At 45.2% G+C, this 20,087-nt stretch overlaps 2 protein-coding genes and 1 long non-coding RNA gene across 15 annotated transcripts in view; 2 read left to right on the top strand and 1 right to left on the bottom strand.

Annotated features, from left to right (window-relative positions):
- LARGE2 (LARGE xylosyl- and glucuronyltransferase 2) overlaps positions 1 to 9,132 on the top strand; it is a 46,486-nt gene extending 37,354 nt beyond the window's left edge. For all 9 annotated transcript variants that reach the window (XM_082224726.1, XM_082224723.1, XM_082224719.1 and 6 more), the window contains 10 exons: positions 182 to 353; positions 770 to 874; positions 2,369 to 2,481; positions 2,683 to 2,808; positions 2,986 to 3,141; positions 3,985 to 4,148; positions 4,896 to 5,174; positions 5,366 to 5,512; positions 6,219 to 6,414; positions 6,537 to 9,132. In XM_082224726.1, coding sequence (XP_082080852.1) covers positions 182 to 353; positions 770 to 874; positions 2,369 to 2,481; positions 2,683 to 2,808; positions 2,986 to 3,141; positions 3,985 to 4,148; positions 4,896 to 5,174; positions 5,366 to 5,512; positions 6,219 to 6,414; positions 6,537 to 6,734 — 1,656 coding nt within the window. In that variant the 3' untranslated portion in view covers positions 6,735 to 9,132. The remainder of the gene's footprint in view (positions 1 to 181; positions 354 to 769; positions 875 to 2,368; positions 2,482 to 2,682; positions 2,809 to 2,985; positions 3,142 to 3,984; positions 4,149 to 4,895; positions 5,175 to 5,365; positions 5,513 to 6,218; positions 6,415 to 6,536) is intronic.
- A 2,821-nt stretch (positions 9,133 to 11,953) lies between these two features.
- On the top strand, positions 11,954 to 13,089 carry LOC309535080. The gene is made up of 2 exons (XR_014221008.1): positions 11,954 to 12,023; positions 12,115 to 13,089. It is a non-coding gene; the product is annotated as an uncharacterized lncRNA (long non-coding RNA).
- Positions 13,090 to 16,054: 2,965 nt separating this feature from the next.
- PHF21A (PHD finger protein 21A) overlaps positions 16,055 to 20,087 on the bottom strand; it is a 127,987-nt gene continuing 123,954 nt past the window's right edge. For all 5 annotated transcript variants that reach the window (XM_082225058.1, XM_082225057.1, XM_082225056.1 and 2 more), the window contains exons 15-18: positions 19,061 to 19,216; positions 17,425 to 17,500; positions 17,045 to 17,148; positions 16,055 to 16,588 (exon numbers count right to left, since the gene is read on the bottom strand). In XM_082225058.1, the coding sequence (XP_082081184.1) occupies positions 16,331 to 16,588; positions 17,045 to 17,148; positions 17,425 to 17,500; positions 19,061 to 19,216 (594 nt within the window). In that variant the 3' untranslated portion in view covers positions 16,055 to 16,330. The remainder of the gene's footprint in view (positions 16,589 to 17,044; positions 17,149 to 17,424; positions 17,501 to 19,060; positions 19,217 to 20,087) is intronic.

Below are 20,087 nucleotides of genomic sequence, written 5' to 3'. Positions count from 1 at the left end.
GACATACAGACTAGTTTAGAGTCATGGTCTCATTTTCAGTATTGTCTCGTTGCTCAAGCCTTAGAAACAAGAGCAATTTTAGGCTTCTTGGCTATAGACCAGACATGTGATGCTGATGCTGGCCTGCCTATTCTCTTTTTCTGAAATGTTTCCCTCCCCCCCTCCTTTTTTTTTTTTGCAGCCGGACATCTCTTGGATCCCCAACAAGCACTACTCTGGAATCTATGGGCTGATGAAATTGACGCTCACAAAGGCTCTCCCCTCTGATCTCTCCAAGGTCATTGTCCTGGACACAGACATCACCTTTGCTACTGACATTGCTGAACTGTGGGCCATCTTTGGGAAGTTCTCGGGTAAGTGATGACCACTGGGGGAATAGGGATCCTTTAGACCAGGGACAGAGAATCTGTGACCCTCCAAGATGCTTTGAGGACTCCAACTCTCTCATCATCAGCCCCAGCCAGCATGACTAGATGCTCAAGGATAATGAGAGTTATAGTCCAGCAACATTTGGAGGGCCACAAGATCCCTGCCCCAGCCGTTGACCATCTTTGAGCACCTCTCCAGAGGCATGGTATAGGACAGCTCTGGTGGCCCTAGATACTGAAAGGGTTTCTTTTCTTACTCGGTGGTCTTTCCATTTACTCTGCTCCTTTGAAAATTATACAGCAGGGATGATCCTTAGTGAGTGAGTTGCAGAGTACTGATCTTGTTGACAAGCAAAGTCTGTTAGCTGCCTTTGGCCTCATTTTCTTATCTCTTAATCTAGACAAACAGGTGATTGGGCTGGTGGAAAACCAAAGTGACTGGTACCTAGGGAATCTCTGGAAGAACCATAAACCATGGCCAGCACTGGGACGTGGCTTCAACACAGGTGAGCTCCAGAGGGCTGTGGGAACATGACAGGATGATGTCTGTGCAATCCTTTGTTCCCGTGGCTGGGTTTGTATGTGACAATATCTAGGTTCAGATATCCTGGTTCAACTGTGAAGTTGACTAGGTGGTCTTGAGCAAATCCCAATGAGCACAAGGAAAACTAGTCCTATGAGGAAAGAAGAGGTAGCTTCCTTTCCATACCCATGGCAGATTTGGATTTTTGAGCGAATGCTGTGGGTGCCACCCCCTCTGATCATTTCTTACTCTTCTCCCCAGATCAGCACCCCTACCTCCTGAGAGGCATAGTGCACACACACTCTGGCTTCCCATGGAATCTGGGTAAAAGCTGGATCCTATAAAGTTAATCCAACGCTTCAAAAGCAAAGAGAGCCGAAAGAGGAAGTGAGAAAGAGCAGTGCTTTCCCCACAATCCTCTCTTGGTTCTTTGTACCTTTCAACCCTCTCACTAGCTCATGACAGGGGAGCCAATGGAGGACTGCAAAAGTATCACAGTGCCCATGGATTAAAGGGACTGGTTTGCAGAGCCTGAAGAAAAGGCGGAGAGGAGCAGGGTAGTATGCTTCAAATGCCCAAAAGGCTGTCCCATGGAAGACTGCATAGACTTGTTCCCTGCTGCCTCAAGGGGCAGAACTAGCTCCACTGGGATTGGATAACAGAAGCTAAACATTAGGAAAACCTAAGAATAAAAAGAGTTCAGTAATGAGACCAGTTAATGGGAGCAGGATAGATGGCTGTTTCTTAGGTGTTCTCTCTCTGGATTTTCTGCATTGAGCAGGTGCCTGGACCAGGTGGCCTCCAAGTCTACCGTTAGCAGTTTTTGTAGGGCATGCTTATGTTGGTTTTATGCCAGTGTTGACTGTCGTTGCCTCCCCCCCCCCCCACACCTTGGAGTTGTAGTTCAGTGAAGTTGTAAACTATTCTACTGCTGGTATTTCAGGGTGTGAGTAACCAGCGATGGAGCTGGGTCGAATGGCGTGGCAATAGACACGCACACCAGCTCCTCTTGATAGACAGTGACTCCAGAAACAAGCTTTCTATCATGGATAGCTGCTTGGCAGGTCTGTAGGATATCTTGGCACCACCTGGTGGTTGTCCAGAGAACTGTTTCTCCATGCAAGCAGGCACCCCTAGTGGGGAGGCAGGAAAGAGTTCATGGCTGCTGCTGCTGCTGTAGGAAAAGACTCGTTCTCCATGCTTGTCGGCTTGGTTGTCAGCACCGAAGAGCAGCCACTCCTCCTGTTGCAAGGATTTTAAAATAGCATTTTTATTGATTAAGATGTTTGCAAACTCTCTTTCGCCAAAGGGATCTTAACCACACAAGGAGGTTTCCTGGGGATCCAGGAAAACAGAGCCCTCTTCCACTTCTAAAAAGATGCACATTGTGGAAGCACATTGTTAAGAGTTGAGCTGAGGGATGCCCTGGTTGCTTCTGTCCAATCGTGGTGGTGTTCATGGTTTCCTCTTCTCCTAGGAGTGATCCTCTTGCTGCTGGAGCGCCTACGCCGAATCGGCTGGGAGCAGATGTGGCGCCTGACAGCCGAGCGGGAGCTCATGAGCATGCTGTCCACCTCGCTGGCCGACCAGGCAAGTGCTCTGAGCTCTGCATGCCTCGCTGTCCTCCAGCCTGGGCCCCCGGACACACCTTTTGTCTCCTGCAGACATTGTGGGTTGTAGCGGGATAAAGACCTATTTATTTCTTCCTCGTTTGGCTTCACACTTGGTTTTACTCTGGGCCTTTCTCCTCTTCCAGAGTGCCCAGTGTGCAAACTGCAATCTCTCTTTTAGGACATTTTTAATGCAGTGATCAAACAGAGCCCAACGCTGGTATACCAACTCCCTTGCTTCTGGAACGTGCAGCTCTCTGATCACACCCGCGCAGAGCAGTGCTACACAGAGGTGTCTGATCTTAAGGTGGGCATTTCCTCCCTGGCTGAGTCTTCCCTGAATTCCTTTTGCAACGGTGACCCTTGGCTGAGCCTTCCAGGCATCGCCAGTCTAGGACAATGTTAGTTCTGCAGGGGCTTGACTGAAGATGTGGAGTGGATTGGCACCTGTAACCAGCCTTATGTTTTAGCTATCTGTTCTCAGGTGATCCACTGGAACTCTCCCAAGAAGCTGCGGGTGAAGAATAAGCACGTGGAGTTCTTCCGGAACCTCTACTTGACCTTCCTTGAGTATGATGGCAACCTGCTGCGCAGGGAGCTTTTTGGCTGTGCCAGCCTCCCCAGCTTGCCCAGTGGTCAGGTGGGAGCCTAATTTTCTATCCTTCTCCCTTCTCCTCATGCCTGAAATGGAAAATCCCTCCAGACTTCCCATTTATTTAGCTGCTCTCTTAAATGGAGGGGGTGTGTAGTTCAAAAAACTATGTGCATGCCTTACTATGCAACCTGGCCTCTTTAAAACCCTGATTGTCTCGGGCTCCTTTTCTAAGTGAGGCATCTTCATTCCAGCTAAGTTGCCTGGTGATGGTGATTTTTAGTCGTTGTTCTACTTGCACCCATGATATTTTGCTTGGGTTTCATTGTTCTCTTCTAGTTTTTATTCCTAATAAAATGTAATGGCAAACCTAAAGAAATCTGGCACGTTTTCACCACACTCAGAACAATGCGCTCACATTATTTCAGTTAGGATTAGTGGACTGATGAGGTTATATTCTGCTTAGTACAAAACTCAAGACCATGGTTAGGCAAACTGAGGCCTGGGGTCTTAGATTAGGCCTGGGATCAGGCCCAATCGCCTTCTCAATCCGGCCCGCGGATGGTCCGGGAATCAGTGTGTTTTTACATGAGTAGAATGTGTCCTTTTATTTAAAATGCATCTCTGGGTTATTTGTGGGGCATAGGAATTCGTTCATCCCCCCCCCATATAGTCTGGCCCCCCACAGGACCTGAGGGACAATGGATCGGCCCCCTGCTGAAAAAGTTTGCTGACCCCTGCTCAAGACCCTCCCCACTCTCCCAGCAGTATCTCAGGCTCTAGAAACTCTGCCTTTTAAAGCTGCTTTGTGGCTGTGCTTCACTCTAGGTCAACTTGCCAACTTAGCCTTATCTCTCTCTCCTTGTCCTCTCACCCCTGCGTAAAATTTAGCTCCAGCAGGCCCTAGAGGAGCTGGATGAAGATGATCCTTGCTATGATTTTCGGAGACAGAGCCTTATTCAGCACCGGGTGCATCTCTTCTTCCTGCAGTACGATTTCCCGATCTTGGCTGATGCAATTGATGTCACTCTTGTAGCTCAGCTCTCCATGGACAGGTACCAGATGGGAAAGGAAGAGGGGGAGATGTTGTGCCTTCCAGCATAAATTCTTCTGCTTGGGAGCTAAACGTCCAGCCAGCTTGTGGCTCTTTTATATGAATTTATTGGTCCAGGAGGCCTCTGTGCCCAAGCTGAGTTAATCAAACTGGAAATCTCTATGGCAATATTCTCACTGCCCAGCTGCGAGGGTGACAATCCTTTTCAGAGAATTCTGCTTTTGTTTATTTTTTAGAATGGGTTTCTATCACCCAGAGTTGCTGGGAAATATTTAGCAAAAGATGACTAGTATCCCTTGAATACTAGAAGAAATATGGCAGTGAAATATGAAAGGAACAAAACCTAGCTGCATGAGTCAGAAAATGGGTGCAATGGTGCAAGCCAGCCATTAAAAGAATGGTTCTGATGGTGGCAGAAGGATTGGACAATAGTTAGGAAGAGGAGTAACACAAACACAAAACCAATACTGTCCAGATCAGTTGCGCCAAGTTTTGTAAGGTTATATTTTAAGAAACCAAGGAATTGTGTGCAAATGGTGGCAGCTTCCAGGACGTAGTGTAGACAGCCTCCTCTGATACAATTATCAACAGAAGCTTGCACACACAAGAAACCAGGAAGGAAAAACTCACTGCAGGACTGGATGCAGATTCTCCTGTTCCTTCAGGCCTGGGTGGCTCAGCCTTGTGGCTTTTTGTTGTTGCCAACTGAGGGTGTCTTGCACTCTTGACTTGTCCCATTGATTTGCAGGTTACAGATGCTGGAGGCCATATGCAAACACTGGACAGGCCCCATTAGTCTGGCGTTATATATGTCAGATGCAGAGGCCCAGCAATTCCTGCGCTATGCCCAGGCCTCGGAAGTGCTGAGTAACCGCAGGAACGTTGCCTATCACATTGTGTACAAGGAAGGGCAGTTTTACCCTGTCAACTTCTTGCGCAACGTAGCATTGAAGAATGCACAGACATCTTATGTTTTCCTGACGGACATTGACTTCCTGCCTATGTATGGCCTCTATGATTATCTCAGGTGGGTGCTTTGCCCTTTCCCAGCCTGTGTGAAGCAGTAGACACTTCCATACTGGGAGAGGATGGCTCCACCAGTATGTGTCGCTCCCATGCCAGCACTGAACATTTTTCATGGGGAAGGGATACAGGATGCTTGGACTCCTCCGTTTAGCAACAGACCAACAGCATTTCCCCCTCCCCTTTGTGCCTCAGGACCTCCATTTTGCAGCTTGAGCTGCCCCAAAGGAAGGCAGCCCTCATTGTGCCTGCATTTGAGACTCTGCATTACCGCCTCACCTTTCCCAAATCCAAAGCGGAGCTGCTCTCCATGCTGGACATGGGCTCCCTCTATACCTTCAGGTAGGTGTGGGGACCAAAAAACCCCTCGCTAGCAGCTGAAATGTTGGCTCAACCAACTGCTGGACTGCCTTCTGAAACCAGATAACAGGCATGACCAGCCCCAGCACTTAACCCTTCTTAGTGGTGGCTTGCAGTCTAAAATTTGACTGGCCATTTTTAACTGGCATATGTGCATTCATTCTTCTGTTGGGATGTAGGGGCACAATTTGCCCCCTCTTTATTTTCATTCCATGTTGTCCCCTCTCCCTGCTTTGGAGCCCCGTGCCGAGCATGGTACAAATATTTTAAATAAATAGTCCCTTTCCTCATTTCCATCCCCCCCCAACTCTTCGTTGGATCCTATGAGTCTTCTGCTTTTCCTCATGCCCTTTTCCTTAGTCCTGGGCTCATCCAGTTCCCAGCCACCTGTTAGGGCACAGCTGTGCACTCATAGGGGCATATTTGCATCATTGCCATTTTACAGGTGGGGAGTTGAGACCAAGGTGACTTTGCCCTGGCCATGCTGTGGGTCTGTGGCAAATCTAAGACATGAAGGCCGATCTCCCTCATCCAAGCCCAACTCTGCCCTGCTGACTAAAGAGCTTCAGAATGGCTCTAAGAGGCTGGCTACCCCGGCCAGTGTGGTGCAGTGGTCGGAGTGTCAGACTAGGAGACAAGGAGTCCGAGGTGCAGACTTTTCTCAGCTCCCTTGTGTATCTGTGTGCAGGTACCATGTGTGGCCTCAGGGCCATGCCCCAACGGACTATGCCAAGTGGCGGACAGCCACGGTGCCCTATCGCGTGGAGTGGCAGCTGCACTTTGAGCCTTACGTTGTAGTGAGGCGCGACTGCCCCCTGTACGACCAGAGATTTGTCGGTTTCGGCTGGAACAAGGTGTCTCACATCATGGAGCTTGACGCCCAGGTGAGTGTGCTGCTTAACGTCTCCCGCAAGGTTGCCTCTTTATGCGTTCCCAGAAATCCAGGGCTGGGGTGCGTGGCTTCCGAGGGAGCCGGCCTTTCTAGCAACTTCATGCCTTTTTGCAGGAGAATGAGCTGCTGGTCTTGCCCAATGCCTTCATGATCCATATGCCTCACGCACCCAGTTTTGACATCTCCAAGTTCCGCCTGAGCTCCACTTACCGCGACTGCCTGGAGACCCTGCGGGAGGAGTTCCACCAGGACCTGTCGCGCAAATATGGCGCCGCTGCACTCAAATACCTCACTGCCGAGAGAAGCCTGTGAACGGCAAGACACACACCAAAGGACAGTCCGTGCAAGGCAACTCATGCCCTGCAGAGGAGGGACAGCGGACCACGCTCGTGTCCTGGAGCAGTGCAGACCGACGGCAGAGCCACTCTCCCAATGGTAGCCGGATGCCACACACTTTGTCTAAGTTGTGGGTACAATTGCAGCCGGTTGGGGCGGGGCGGGTGGCATGTCATTCAGGGCTATGGAGCCAATCAAAACAGTGCTCCCAATCTAAATTAGGCAAGTTCCATACATTTGTGTACATCTGTTTCCAAATTGAGGGGGGAAGCATGGGAATGAAGAGGAGGGAAGGTGTGTTCCTGAGCTGACATCCTGGAGAGCCACTTCCTCTTGGTGTACCAGTGGCCTGACTCTAAAGCAACTTCCTCTGTTGCTGTTTTGAAGGTGGGCCTTTCCCACCCCACGAGCCTGATGCCTTAATTCAGCTACAGTCACCTGTTTCCTGTGGTAGAAAGGTAGACTAGACGTGGAAATTGAGACTTCTAGTAATGTCTTGTGTCCCTCTATCAGTGTAGTAGCCCCATCTTATTTCCAGCTCTTTCATTTGTCCCCTCTAAGCCAAAACCGAAATAGGACAATTATGACTAAATCATATAAAGTGAGCATCTAGAAAATCTTATGTGAGCTATTCCTATATATGTGGCAAGAGGGACTGTATGCATATACAGGCAACTCAATTTGTGCATGGGTTGTATGTCAGGGTACTGTGCATGTTGGTGGAGCATGCATAAGCCCACCCGACCCTGTAACACCATCTTGCAGGCCCAAAACCAGTGTATGTGTGCACAGTCGCACATTCTTTGAACCCATGCAAAACAGGAGTTGCCTGTACCCTTTTACAAATCTGCATAGCCTTCCTGTTGGTCATGGATCAGGGATTTACTGATGGGAAAAGGATGATGTGGGACCTACTGTGAAAGTTTAAAGTGGGGAACCTGAGGCCTAGGGGCTGCATGTGTCCCTGCTTATCTCTATGGGTGCAGCCTTTCCTTTCCTTTTTATAATGTGTGTGTAGAGAAGCCCTGCACTGGAATAGAAAATATTTTAGCACAGGGTGTCCCATAACACACACACAACTACACAAGGCAGAAGAGTCACAACTGTTGCTTCACCCACATTCTGCCTTCGGTGCTATTGACCACCACCACATGGCTTCTGGGAAATTGCCCACCAAGAAATGTGGCTGTCAGGGGTAGTGGTAAGGAACTTTCTCTTCAATCTGCCTTGTGCCTACTTCATGGATAACTTTACTATCTAGAAAAAAGCCTAGTGTAAGCAAAGCCAGGTCCTTGTTACAGGGGCTATATAGCGCACATGCTTTGCTGTGAGTACATGGCTGAAACCAAGATCCCTTTAGTCCAAACGAACTTCTTTCCAACATGATTCAGGCGAGAGTCCTTGAAAATGTGTAAGCAGGGCATTTTGGAAAAAGCCCAAACCCTGCTTGCCTATTCGCCCCCCACCCCCACATCTAAAATGCGGGTGTAGTTCATCTCACCGGAGCTAAATAGAACCTCTTATCATGGCTACTATTCAGTAAATCTTGTTTAGCTTGATGTTGCACATCATTGCCAAACATACTTTCCCCCTCCCATGGAGGAACGCAAGTCTTGCCCTTCCTATATCTGCTGGACTATGGCCTTGATCAGCTGCTTTCCTGAGTAAGATCAGCTCAAACTGTGTGTTTGTATGATCAGGACCAAGGACTGCACAATTGGGCCTTGTGCAGGAGTCCATAATGGAATCGGACTGTCTTCAGCCTAGATGCAGTTAAGTGTCACAGCTGATTACAGATTAAGTCTGTGCAACCATGGAAGTAGGCAAGTCATTGCATGCAGGCTTCCGTCCTGATAGCTGCTTGGTGAACCTGATGCTCGAAGGGACTAATTCCACTTCTTGAAGAAAGGAACACATGAGCATCTTGCTGTATCTGCAACTGACGTAGGGTCTGTTAATGTATGCTGTAGCTGAATGTCTGTGCTGGGAGCAGCTTCAGCCCAGCCATGGTCCACAATTATCAAACACTGGAGCACAAGGATGGAGATGTAATGGGAAAACTCTTTCCTTGCTGTTTATATAATTTAAGGTGATTTCTCACAAGCTGTAAATGATTTGGGTGTCATAGATTTTCTGGTAGTTTCTCTCTTTGGTTCTGGAGTCTGTCTAGGGTCTTCTTCTTCTGCTGGAATCTTTGATTTTTCCTTTGATTTCATGGAATTCAAGAGCTTCCAAAGTGCTGGGATTAAAGTTTTCCATCCCTCTAGACAGGCTGATGTAAACGCTGAAACTGTCCCACACTGAGCACTGTACAGCATGGGCACAAGTATTCCTTTTTAAAAAACATTAAAGTTTTGAGGAAAATCCTTTTCAAGCTGCTGTGAGAGTTGTTTGGTTATTATGTCCACATAGTATTAATGCGTTTCTCATTTCTACTAGTCATGAAAATGAGGAACAGGGGAGAGAACAAACTAGAGAAACAATTCCTTCAGGGAACTCTTGGCTACAACCCACAAATCTGCCAGGGACAGGAAAGTATTCTGCATGGTATCCAACTTTCTTTTACTCGAAGTAGATCCACTGAAATTAGTGGGCCTTAGTCAAGTTAATTAGTCATTATTTTCAACAGGTCTACTTTCTGAGTAAAACTTAGTTACCACCCACTTAGGACAATCCATACAGGAAGCTATTCCCAGAAGTTGAAGCACACTTGACTTATTCTACTGCCCTCATAGGACCAAGCTGTCAGTGATTGCAGTAGACTTTGCCAAGTTCAGGTCATTGCCAACTCTCCTTGCAGGTCCAGGGAGCTTTAAATTCTGTAAAGAAGGGAAACTGAAGCCCAGACTCTTTATCATTATAAAACTTTGTATTTTATTTTTCTACAGGCCAAGAAATAATAAGTATAGGAGAGGTTCAGCTTTGCAGGTGTGCTGTAAAGGTCCCCTACCTGCTTTTATGGCTGATCAGCTGTGATATCATAGATATTGCAAACCTCTAACTGCTCGGAAGAACAGCCTCAAAGTGTAGAATGAGGAGGACTGGAGGGAAGCATAAGGTCAGCACAGCTGGGAAAAGACCTCATTGCACTGGAGGATTTTGAAAATGGGAGAAAGGAGCTCAATATAGGATAGCAGAGCACTAAATGGACAAAAGACTCTTCCTATACTATAAGCATGCGGTGGTGAAGAAAACTGTTGCAATGGGGCCCCAGGGGAAAAGGCCAAGTGAGGAGAATTGAAAGGATGGAAGACAGGAGCTGAAACGCAGCTCTGAGTATTCTCTATTTATATGGGGCCTACACTAGAAATACAAGACAGAATTAGGCCTTGGGCTAGCCTTAGTTTCCAAATCCTGGAAGTGCCAATATTGATCTGCCTGCAGTGTCTGCACCTTTAGGGTGTGGCACAACATACCTGTTTGCAGTTAAGCCTTCAGCTTTGATGGGAGAAGCGGCATTTCTCTTCGTTTGCAGCTTCAGTGTGGATAAAGCAAAGAGTGATCAGCACACATGAACACAGCTGCATGATAAACAACTAGAGACAATAGATTTCATAGTTTTATTTAGTAAAATGTTAAATAAATACAAATTGATCGTTTATTCTGGACCCCTTCTTTTTCTTCCCACCTTAATAGACTAAAATCTAGACACAATTGTACCAAACCCACAAGGGACTGGAAGGCTACAGAAAAGAAGGCAGCAAAGAGACTGCAAATCACTATGAGCACCAGGCTATTCAATTTCTTAAAAAAAGAAAAAGAAAAACTTAACAAAAAAGAAACCCACCTAACCAACAGAAGTCATGCATCCATATAACATTCACAGGGTGTTGATCTGTGAAAGCAATATTGTGCCCAGTTCACTTAAAGGTATGGGAACTCAGGATGGATGCAGAGGCAGCACGAGTGAGGTTGAGTTTATCTGGCACAAACATCAGGAGAAGAAGAGATGGGAGGATGCTGGCTATGTATGAATCAATACATCAGTGTACATGGGGGAGGAGGGTTTAGAAACCCACTGCCTTAAAAACAAAGGCTGTGAATTTCCTTTTAGGGTCATGGCCTCTTTCACAGACCACTTATTTCAAAGAGTCCTTATTCCAGTTACTAGAAATATTCTGGCTTCAACAATGGTCTTGAGACACAGATGGGATAGTTGGCTTGTAAGCAGCACACTGCCGGTTCCTCTACTACCGAAGAATGGAATGAAACTACAACATAAGCCACAGGTGAGTGTAACATCCAACAAACCACTTGGACTTGACAGAGTAGAAAAGCTAAGGACTATTCAGTATTTGCTAGTTCGGATATGACCAAACTGACATACAATTTCAAGATAAAACTTTATTGATAATGCCCGTTCTTAGTCTTGGTTCACTTCTCACAGGCCTGTTGTTCATAATGTAAATTGGCACTAATAGGACTTTTCAACTGGTGTCCTCATGAGACTCCAATGCAACCAGCAAGGGTGTGTAGACCCCTGATGTTGTTCCATGCCATAGGAAGAGTGAAGGACCAGCTTAGTCCAATCCTTGCTAAAGCACATTCTCTCAACAAGGCGCCTTCCTTCACTGTGGGGATGTACAGGTGTGGCACTGTGGAGTGAGCAGACTCCCCAGCAGATTGGGATGCAGGTACAGCGCTTATTGCTGGGGGAGTGGATGGTGGACTCAATACTCACCCTCTAGGCTCACATAACTGAGCTGCAAAGGGAGCCCTGGCTAAACTCAAGAGGAGTATGTGCTAGGGGAAGGGGGATGATAAATGCCAGGGTCAATAACTATTTATTCCAACCACAATAAAAATGGAGGTGCTGTGCAGAGCTATTTCTAAAAGCTGCCAACACTGATGCAGATAATGACAGCTTCACCAGGGAATGTTTGCTGTTGTCCATTCTTGGTCATGTAAAGAAACACTCAGCACCTGGGCAAAATTATAGACCCCATAACAAAGAGGCTTCTTATCATCCTCAACTGAGGGGAAGGAAATTAGATGCTGTAATTGTCACTGAGTTTAGGCCTTTCTGTTTTTGTGACCTGCAGTGTCATTTGCAGAGGGTTAGACCGGGATTTAGCACATAATTGAGCATTGTTCTAACCTGCATACATATTAGAAAACAAGTAAAAAAAAGCCTCCTAAACTTTTTTGAGGGGGGGGGTAGGCATTTCTGCTTACCCTGGACCCAGACACAACTGTGTACACTGCATTACTGGATTGACCAAGGGCACCAAACTAAAATAGCAGCGTTACAGTGCTGGGGCTGGGGTCATGAACCACAGTCACATTTTAGGGGAATTTAAAAGGTTATATAAATAATGGTCAGACTTAAAATGGTTTGAAAGAAGTGAAATAAAAGCAGTAAAGATAGTACACAGAATTGTTGGCCCGAATGAGAGAAATGTTGTTTTTGCACAAGTACCGACTATCATCTTCTAATTTGTATTTTCCAATCACAAATGCATGGGCTATGCTTGCTGCAATTTCCCAACAACTAGGAAGCTGTAGTTATTCTTGTGACAGTGCCTCTTCAGTAAAAAAAAAGAAAGATGTAAATCTGGTACAAGACTTCTTTAGCGTCAGAAAAGTCACAAGTTCAAATAGGTTCCACCTTACAACTACTAATGGAGTCTGACCACACAAGCCATTCTTTCCATTTTCAATTGCAAATAAGCAAATAAAAACTCCCGGCTGCATCCTCAAATATGGATGGGTACTCTCTGGACTTTGCTGCACCAGCACGTGAGTGTACACCCTGACGTTCACACAGCGTACCACAAATGAGCCAAGGCAGCAGCAGGCAACTCCTGCAGAATGTTTAGGAGTAGGATGTAAAGAGGCAATGTCATTTGCATGCAAGCAACTAGCCAGGATCCAGCCTTCAGGTGCAGAACACTGTCCTCTCATAGTACTAATTATGTTTCTGAATTCTAAGAAAATCAGGGTGACAAACTTGATACCCTGATGAACAAAGATACTGTGGTTCCCCTACGTTTTCTCAAGGCAAAAGGAAATCTGACACATCTGCTACCCAAGCAAGGATCTTTCTGCACAGCCAAACAAAACATGCCCAAACTTTATTTTCTCCTTTGGCTATATTTCCAGAAGCCAAATCCCTCTTAAACTTAGCTGGTGGCATTTCCCGGACAGGAGATGCCAGCGAGGCGGGGGTGAAGGGGCAAGGAGAGAAGTACACACAAAATCAGACGAATGACAAAATTAAAGATTCACAAGAGTACCTTGAACTAGCTGATCACTCCAGTGCTGCAGGCTAAGCAAAGTTATACCACAGATGTCACTAGTCAAGAGAGGCCAAATGTAAAGTAACCCCCCCCCCCCAAAAAAAAAATCCCATGGCTAAATCCAAAGCAGGGTTTCAACACATGGGAGACCTTTGTATAATAAATTGTTTTCCCTTCAGAAAGTACCAGGGACTAACTGTCAGCCCCATTGTGGGGGCATAAAGATAGCATGTTATTAATACTACTTTGCTGAGGCACAGTTTTTAAATTGCTTAAAAGTGGAAGGTAGCAGACAAATGCCCCTTCCTCAGCACAGATCAACACACGACTCTCTTTCCCTTCCCCCAACAACAGCCTTGCACTGAGCTCTAGTCTTCCCTCTCTGTGTGGTACAAATTTTCATGGCCTGAAACACAAAGGAGGCAGAGAATTCAACACAAGATCACTATTTTTGGCACCTGTTCCATGTTTAAGATAAAGCAAATAGTTCTGCACTCCCTGCACCTTACATCATAGGCTAAGAGGGCATGATGGCCACTGCCCAAATTCATGCATGTGTGGCCATTCTGAATGAACCTATGGCTTTAAGGGAAAAGAATACAAGGATGGCAAGTGTGTCTGGTGAGGGGAAGGAAGGGCCACATGCACATGGGAACAGCTGAAATCAGAAATCCCATTCGCCTGCCTCTGTCAACAGCCAACACCAATTTATCAACCAGAAGAGGGTAATTGGCTTCCTCCTGTTCCTTGCTGCTGGAAATCCAGCTTCTGGCCTGAAATATGAGGACTTGTCTATTTTTCACCCATTACACTCAGAATATCTAAATGTAGGTTTGCAAATTGCGTGACCCATCAAGCCAAATGCAAACCACCCAACACACACGGTTGCTCGTTTGCTGCACTCAAAGGCAGGCAAAACTAGGATTATCAGGGATCTGGTGGGCTACATTTGTATTGGTAGGTCACAAGATGAAAAGGCCTCTCAAACATGCCCCCAATGATATTTTGTTCTGTGTATTGCTATAAAAAGTGTTATTTCCTCTGAGCAATTTTCCTGATTGGCTGCCTTCTGACTTTACTTGCTAATAACACCAGGTACTTAGAAAGCTGCCAACTTCACTATGGAGTATCAAAAGTCAAATGGTAAGGCCTGATCTTTTTCAAACGTAAAGCTAAGGCTATTTGACACGAATTATCCTTACTCTTCACTGATATGTATAATGATAAAAGATCAGCTGCTGGACCGTGAGCATAACTGAGTGTCACTGAGGAGTCCTTGAGGGACAAGACTGGAGGCTAGAAGTAAAGAAACCGCCACAAACAATGAGTGGCAGGAACAAAATTCAGATGATTATGTAAATAAAGTGCATTAGGATGCATAGTTCTTTAACACAGAATAGTGAAAGCACGGCAGCACCATCACTGGCTGTCTGACAGAGGAGAGACTTTCTAACATGGACCTGGGCTGACTGCCATGACTTACGCCAACATGAGTGCTGCCATGGAAGTGAAAGGGTATGAAATATAGGCCATTTGCACTTGTCTATGCAAAGGTGGCTATTTCAGACTCGCTCATCTCATGTCCAGCACCAGCATTTTAATAGCATGAAATTACTGCGACAATTTGCTTCAGAAGACAGACAAGCTGTGCTAAGCAGAGCCAGATCCCAACGCTAAAATCCTTTGTCTCCACGTTCTCCCTATAATCTAGGTGCTATAACGACAAAGATTTTTAAATGCTGCCAATGCTCTCTTGTGCTTTTAAGCACAAGAGTTAATTAGGAGAGCTTAACAGAGGAGAGATTCCACCAGTTGGAGGAAGGTTTGCAGATTGGATGCAGTTCAACCCCACAGGCTATTTGAATGGCATGACAATCTCTCGACACTCACCCCCAAGGCATTTTTCAAACAGAAACACAGCAGAATGGCAACATCATAAGCAAAACCTGTGTTAAAAAATTCTAAGTACACAGCATTTTCTCCAGTTCTGACACCTTTTTAATAGAAATCACTTGTTTAGGAAACAAATAGCACTTTTGTAATTTTTACAATGTTTCTTACCTTGATCTTATTTTTAAGTAACACTAGGAAGACCTCAATATCTTTTTTCTTTTTTAATTTAAAAAAGTTGTTTTTCCCCCAGATACAAAGATTTTGCCCTTGCATAAAAAACAGTGCCCAAAACGATGACACACGGACTCACAAAGACTCACTGTATCTCACTGACACTATTACTTCTAATCTATACCATGCAAGGTCCCATCTACCTCTTTAATCGGACTGTCAGCCTGAAAAAAACAGCTTTTCTATTCCTTACATTTGTAACCAAAAGAGAAAGGAAACAAAGGAAACAGGCATTTTATTTTTTTTTTGTTTTTTTTACTATTTGGGCCATATGTTTGGGACATGTGCTGTACTGTTTGGAATATCACTTTTGCTTGACAAGTGTACAAAAAAAAAAAAGTTGGAATTTTCATTTCAGTCGTGACCCGCTTTTCTGAAACCCCAGGCTGATTATATTAGTCCCCCTCCCTTCTCCTCTTCCTCAGCAAAAGCTTCCTGGGCCAATGTGATGCCCAAACCAGCAATTTATTTCACTTTGGGGAAAAAATTTATTTCATTATTTGGGGAAAAAAATGGATAAACCCAAAGCTGCCAATCTAGTAATCCCCAGCCTGAGTGTGCACTAGATACTTAGTGAAAAACCCTTCCCCATTCCTTTTTGTTTCTCCTGTCAAAACAATAGTGAATACTGCTTATTGGATAGGCTTGGTCCCCACTCCCACCACCCCACCCCTCTGGACCCTAGGACTTGTTAATTCATATTTCTGGATTTTTGGTTTAGTAGTACGGAGAATTCAGAAACAGGAAAAGCCCACAGGCTCTTTGGACTTGAAGTTTCCTTAGCTAAACAAACTGGTCTGCAGATAAGATTTGAAACCTGCTCCTCCTCCCTGCTCCCCACCCCCAAATAAAAACAAAAACAAAACAAACCTAGAGTGGCTGTGGAGGCTGCTGCAGGCACACACTGGTGTAAAAGAGAGAAAGAGAGAGAGAGAGAGTAAATATATTATTTAACTTGGCATGGTGCTGGCAAAGAACCTCCAGCTGGCACTATTCATGTAACATGGTCCAAACTTTGCACGTACACACAGAATAAGGAGGATCGATTGGCAACTCTGGTGCCGCCTGGCACAAGCCTCTTCGCGCTCTTTCTGGAACCAAAGAGTTCTGCGCTTTCCAGAAGAAATCCAGCTTTTCTTTTCTAGAGTTTTATTGTTTTGCTCTTCTGCCTCGCCGCCATCTCCCCCGGCTCCTTCTTCCTGTGCTATGTTATTTAGTCTCGTCGCCCTTGGTACAGTTCACCATGCAGCTCTGGGAGGGGGAAGAGGCTGGGGTGGAGGCGGCGGGAGCCTTTGCGTTATTGGTGGAGTCCATGCCATTGGAGATGGCGACGGAACTGCCCTCAGAGTTTATGGGTTTTGAAAGGTTGATGCCCTGGATGAGGCGAATTAACTGTTTTACCTTCTCCAATGAACTGTGCATTTCCTTCTGTTTTGCCAGGATGGTGTTCTTCATTTCCATACATTTCTGAAGCAGATTGGAACGACATTGCATTAATGAGTGCGCTCATAAAAAAAGGCCCAAACGAGAATGAAAGTTAAAGCAAAGGGATTCCAAGATCCACAAGAGACTGCAAAAACAGATTCTTTGTCAGAGTACCTGGTGGATACAACATGGCTCCCATACCAAATACGGCCCACATAGCAAACCAAAGAGTTCAAAGAAAGCAAATGCTATTTCACAGCCACGACTACAGCATATAGATTACAACTATGACTTAGCAGAGAAAAAGAAGCTCTAACAAACATAAGAAGCCTCTGAGACTTTTAAAAAACACCACCATGACAAAGCTGTGGTGAAGCACGGCTCAGAACTGATACTGTGATTGGTCACAGTAAACAGTCATTTTCTAAGATTCACGGCTGTAGCTTCTAGCGGAACACAGAGGATAAACAAACCATCATTTAGCACAGCAATACTTACTGTTATAGAATTGCTGAGCTGTTTGACTTTCTGTTCTAGCTGCTCCCTTTCCTGTTTTAAATCTGAACTCCATTTCAGTAATTTCTGTTTTTCCTCTTCTTTTGCTGTGGAAGAGAGTACATCAATTGTATCAATTATGCCCTGCAGATGGGATCTCTCAGCTGCTTTTGCACAATGGAAAGCCAGTACTGGACCATACCTGAAGCTGCAGGTGCAGACATAAAGAGAATCGGATGAAGCTGTCATATCCATTTCATTACTGGGGTTATCATGCAGTCAGCTCTTAATTTCCTTCTGAAAACAAACATCCTACTCCCTTCCTCAAAGTAACATTTTCCAAAGAAAAGAAAACCAAGCCAAGTCCTGCACCATTTTCTTACCTGCTTTGTAGGCAATATATGAATGAACAATAGCTAAAGTTCCTGGCCACGGGATTGCTTCTTCTTTCTTTAGCATCTGAAAGAAAGGAGAAGGAACACTTGGCTGACATGTTCTACCTCTAGGAAAGATGACACACACTCAAGGGTATCTTACACAGCAACTATTAAAATCAATGCCATTCTCTTCTTAGGCCCTTCCCAGGCAATAAAACAACTTAACATCCCCCTTTGTTCTACCTCTTGGGTTGCTGCTAGTTCTGGTCCGGGACAAGAAGCCTGATGCTTTGTTGACATGGGATGGATGTGGGAGGCCAATGGGAAAGAGAAATGAAGGCAATTACATGATCATTTCTATGCTTGGTTGTTTCAGCAGGCAAGCATTCAGCCCCTAAAGAATTAATTAAAAAAAATAAAAATCCCTAAATGGATAACAAAATAGTGAGGCACTGGTAGGAAGAAGGGGAATTGTGTTACCAATCACTAAAACATATGTGCCTGTGATATTCAAAACCAGCTTATACACAGCACTCACAATAGTATGCTGAAATGGGGAGGGGGGAGAGGGGAAGGAAATTCCAAGCAAAAGAATACTGAGGTTTGAGTACTGGGGAAATTCTTCAACAGAAGCATTATCCAAAAAAAGATGCCTGATCCACAACTCAACACGCACCTCAAGCAAGTAAACACTGCATTTACTGCACACACAAAAACCTCCACAATAGTTTGGGAAGACCCTCAAGATTTAATAGCATGAAATACTCACACATCTGTGCTAAACCTCCCACAAGGGAAGCTTGTTTAATCACCATGTCAGCAATTTTGTACATTCCCTTGCATCTACAAACATTTTCTGCTGATGAAATTTTAACAAGCTGAACAGGAATGAAGAGACAACATATCTGATCTTAAAACTTGCCAGTAGAGAGGATTGTGACTTCATGATTCACAAACTGCTGATCTAATTAGCTAAAGGAAAAACACTCTGATAGCAAAGAGCAGTCTCCGTGGAGAAAACTACATGTTACTTTGGCAAACATGCATTTCCCACAAATGTGTTTGTTGGTTAACAGCAATGCAGGAGTAGCGGGGCATTTCCAGAAGAGAATTGGTGGGTGGGAGACGGGTGTTTAATCATGTGGTTATTCATCACAAAACGTTCCTCCCCAGCTGGGCTTATTTTTGCTCTCAGAGCCAGCTATGGGGAAAGATTTAGCATCTATCTCATGCCTGCTAACTCGCACCTGTAAAATACCCTGTGTCCCTGCATTATCATGCAAACATTGCTTTTCCAGCACGTAGCTTTGTCCTAGACCTTAAAATACTGGACTTTCCAACACATGTATTGTAGAATGAAGCTAACATTATTTTGTGGAAGCAGAAATAGATAAAGATGCAAGTGGATCAAAGGGAATCTTCCTCGTAAGTCTTCGAGCTTTGCCATGGCAAATAAATGGCTGTTTAGTATCCTGAGACGTGGAACAGAAAAGCAAACGTTTGATGGCTTTGAATTTGTGAGGCCATTTCAGTTCAGGTCAGATATTGTCACCCTCTCAAAGTCTAAGCCATGTGCCCCACCCATTTTGTCCAAAAGCAGAGAACCATTGCGAGAGGCTTCCCCTTTTGTGTCAAACAATACCTGGTCTTGACATTTGGGACAGATCCACATGCCCTTGGGAATAGTTTTCAGAGGTGGGTCCAGACAGTCCAAGTGATACACACGTGAGCACGTGTCACACATCAGCAACTGCCCACTTTTCCTGCAAACACTGCAAAAATCTTCATGGATATCACCCTATAAAATTAGAGGGGGGAAAGGGAACTTACAAACTTTGAAAACTAAATTCCAGTTCAAAGTAAAGTCCTAAGTGAATGAAATTCCCCAAATAATATCCTTTTCATGAAACACAGAAAGAAAGCTACCAAAGGGTGCCTGACGATTAGATCCACTTTCTTCAGACAGAAAAGAACCACAAGGAACGTCAAGGGCCACAGCTTCTTCAAATGCCACCATGTCTACCCTAGTACAATTTCAAACTATAAAGCACAGATCACTTATTTATATAGTTAAGGATCACACCCATCTTATTTCCAAGTAAGTGAAATTAAATGTGGGGTGAAAGTCCCAGTGATCCACTGTATGGAAAACATTTTTAAAGTGCCGCAATAGGTTCGGTTCTCCAGGAGGTGCAGAACTTGTCACCCACGTTTCACTTAATGCTGGGTGGGATTAGACAGCGTCTGAGAGTGTGCTGTCATCACCATGCCGATGACACACAGCTCTTATGTCATCTTCTGCAGGTAGGCAGTGGATCTGCTGATTGGTGCCCTGTCATGATAATGGACTGGATGAGGACCAATGACATGAGTCTTAATCCAGCCAAGATGGATTAGCAGGTGGATCTTCTGACCAGGTGAATGGCATGCAATCTGCTCTTGGCAGGGTGAGACTCATTCTGAAAGGTCCATGATCTGTATCCACTGCTGTCACTTGAGGGACAGGTGGCCCTGGTAGTGCAGAATGCTTTAGCTTCTGTTTTTTGTTACAAAAAAGTTAAAAACCAAAAGATTGTAAGTCACTTGCAGTGTAATTGAAACTAGGATCCACTGGGATGAAAGAATTTGGATATGGCAGATCTTAATGGGTGCTCAGCCGGTGGATCTTA

This window comes from Podarcis vaucheri (assembly GCF_965113315.1).
Source record: "Podarcis vaucheri genome assembly, chromosome: 1".
Lineage (NCBI taxonomy): Eukaryota > Metazoa > Chordata > Lepidosauria > Squamata > Lacertidae > Podarcis > Podarcis vaucheri.
Note: the sequence above shows the minus strand (reverse complement) of the source record. Positions and strands in the feature narration are given on the sequence as shown.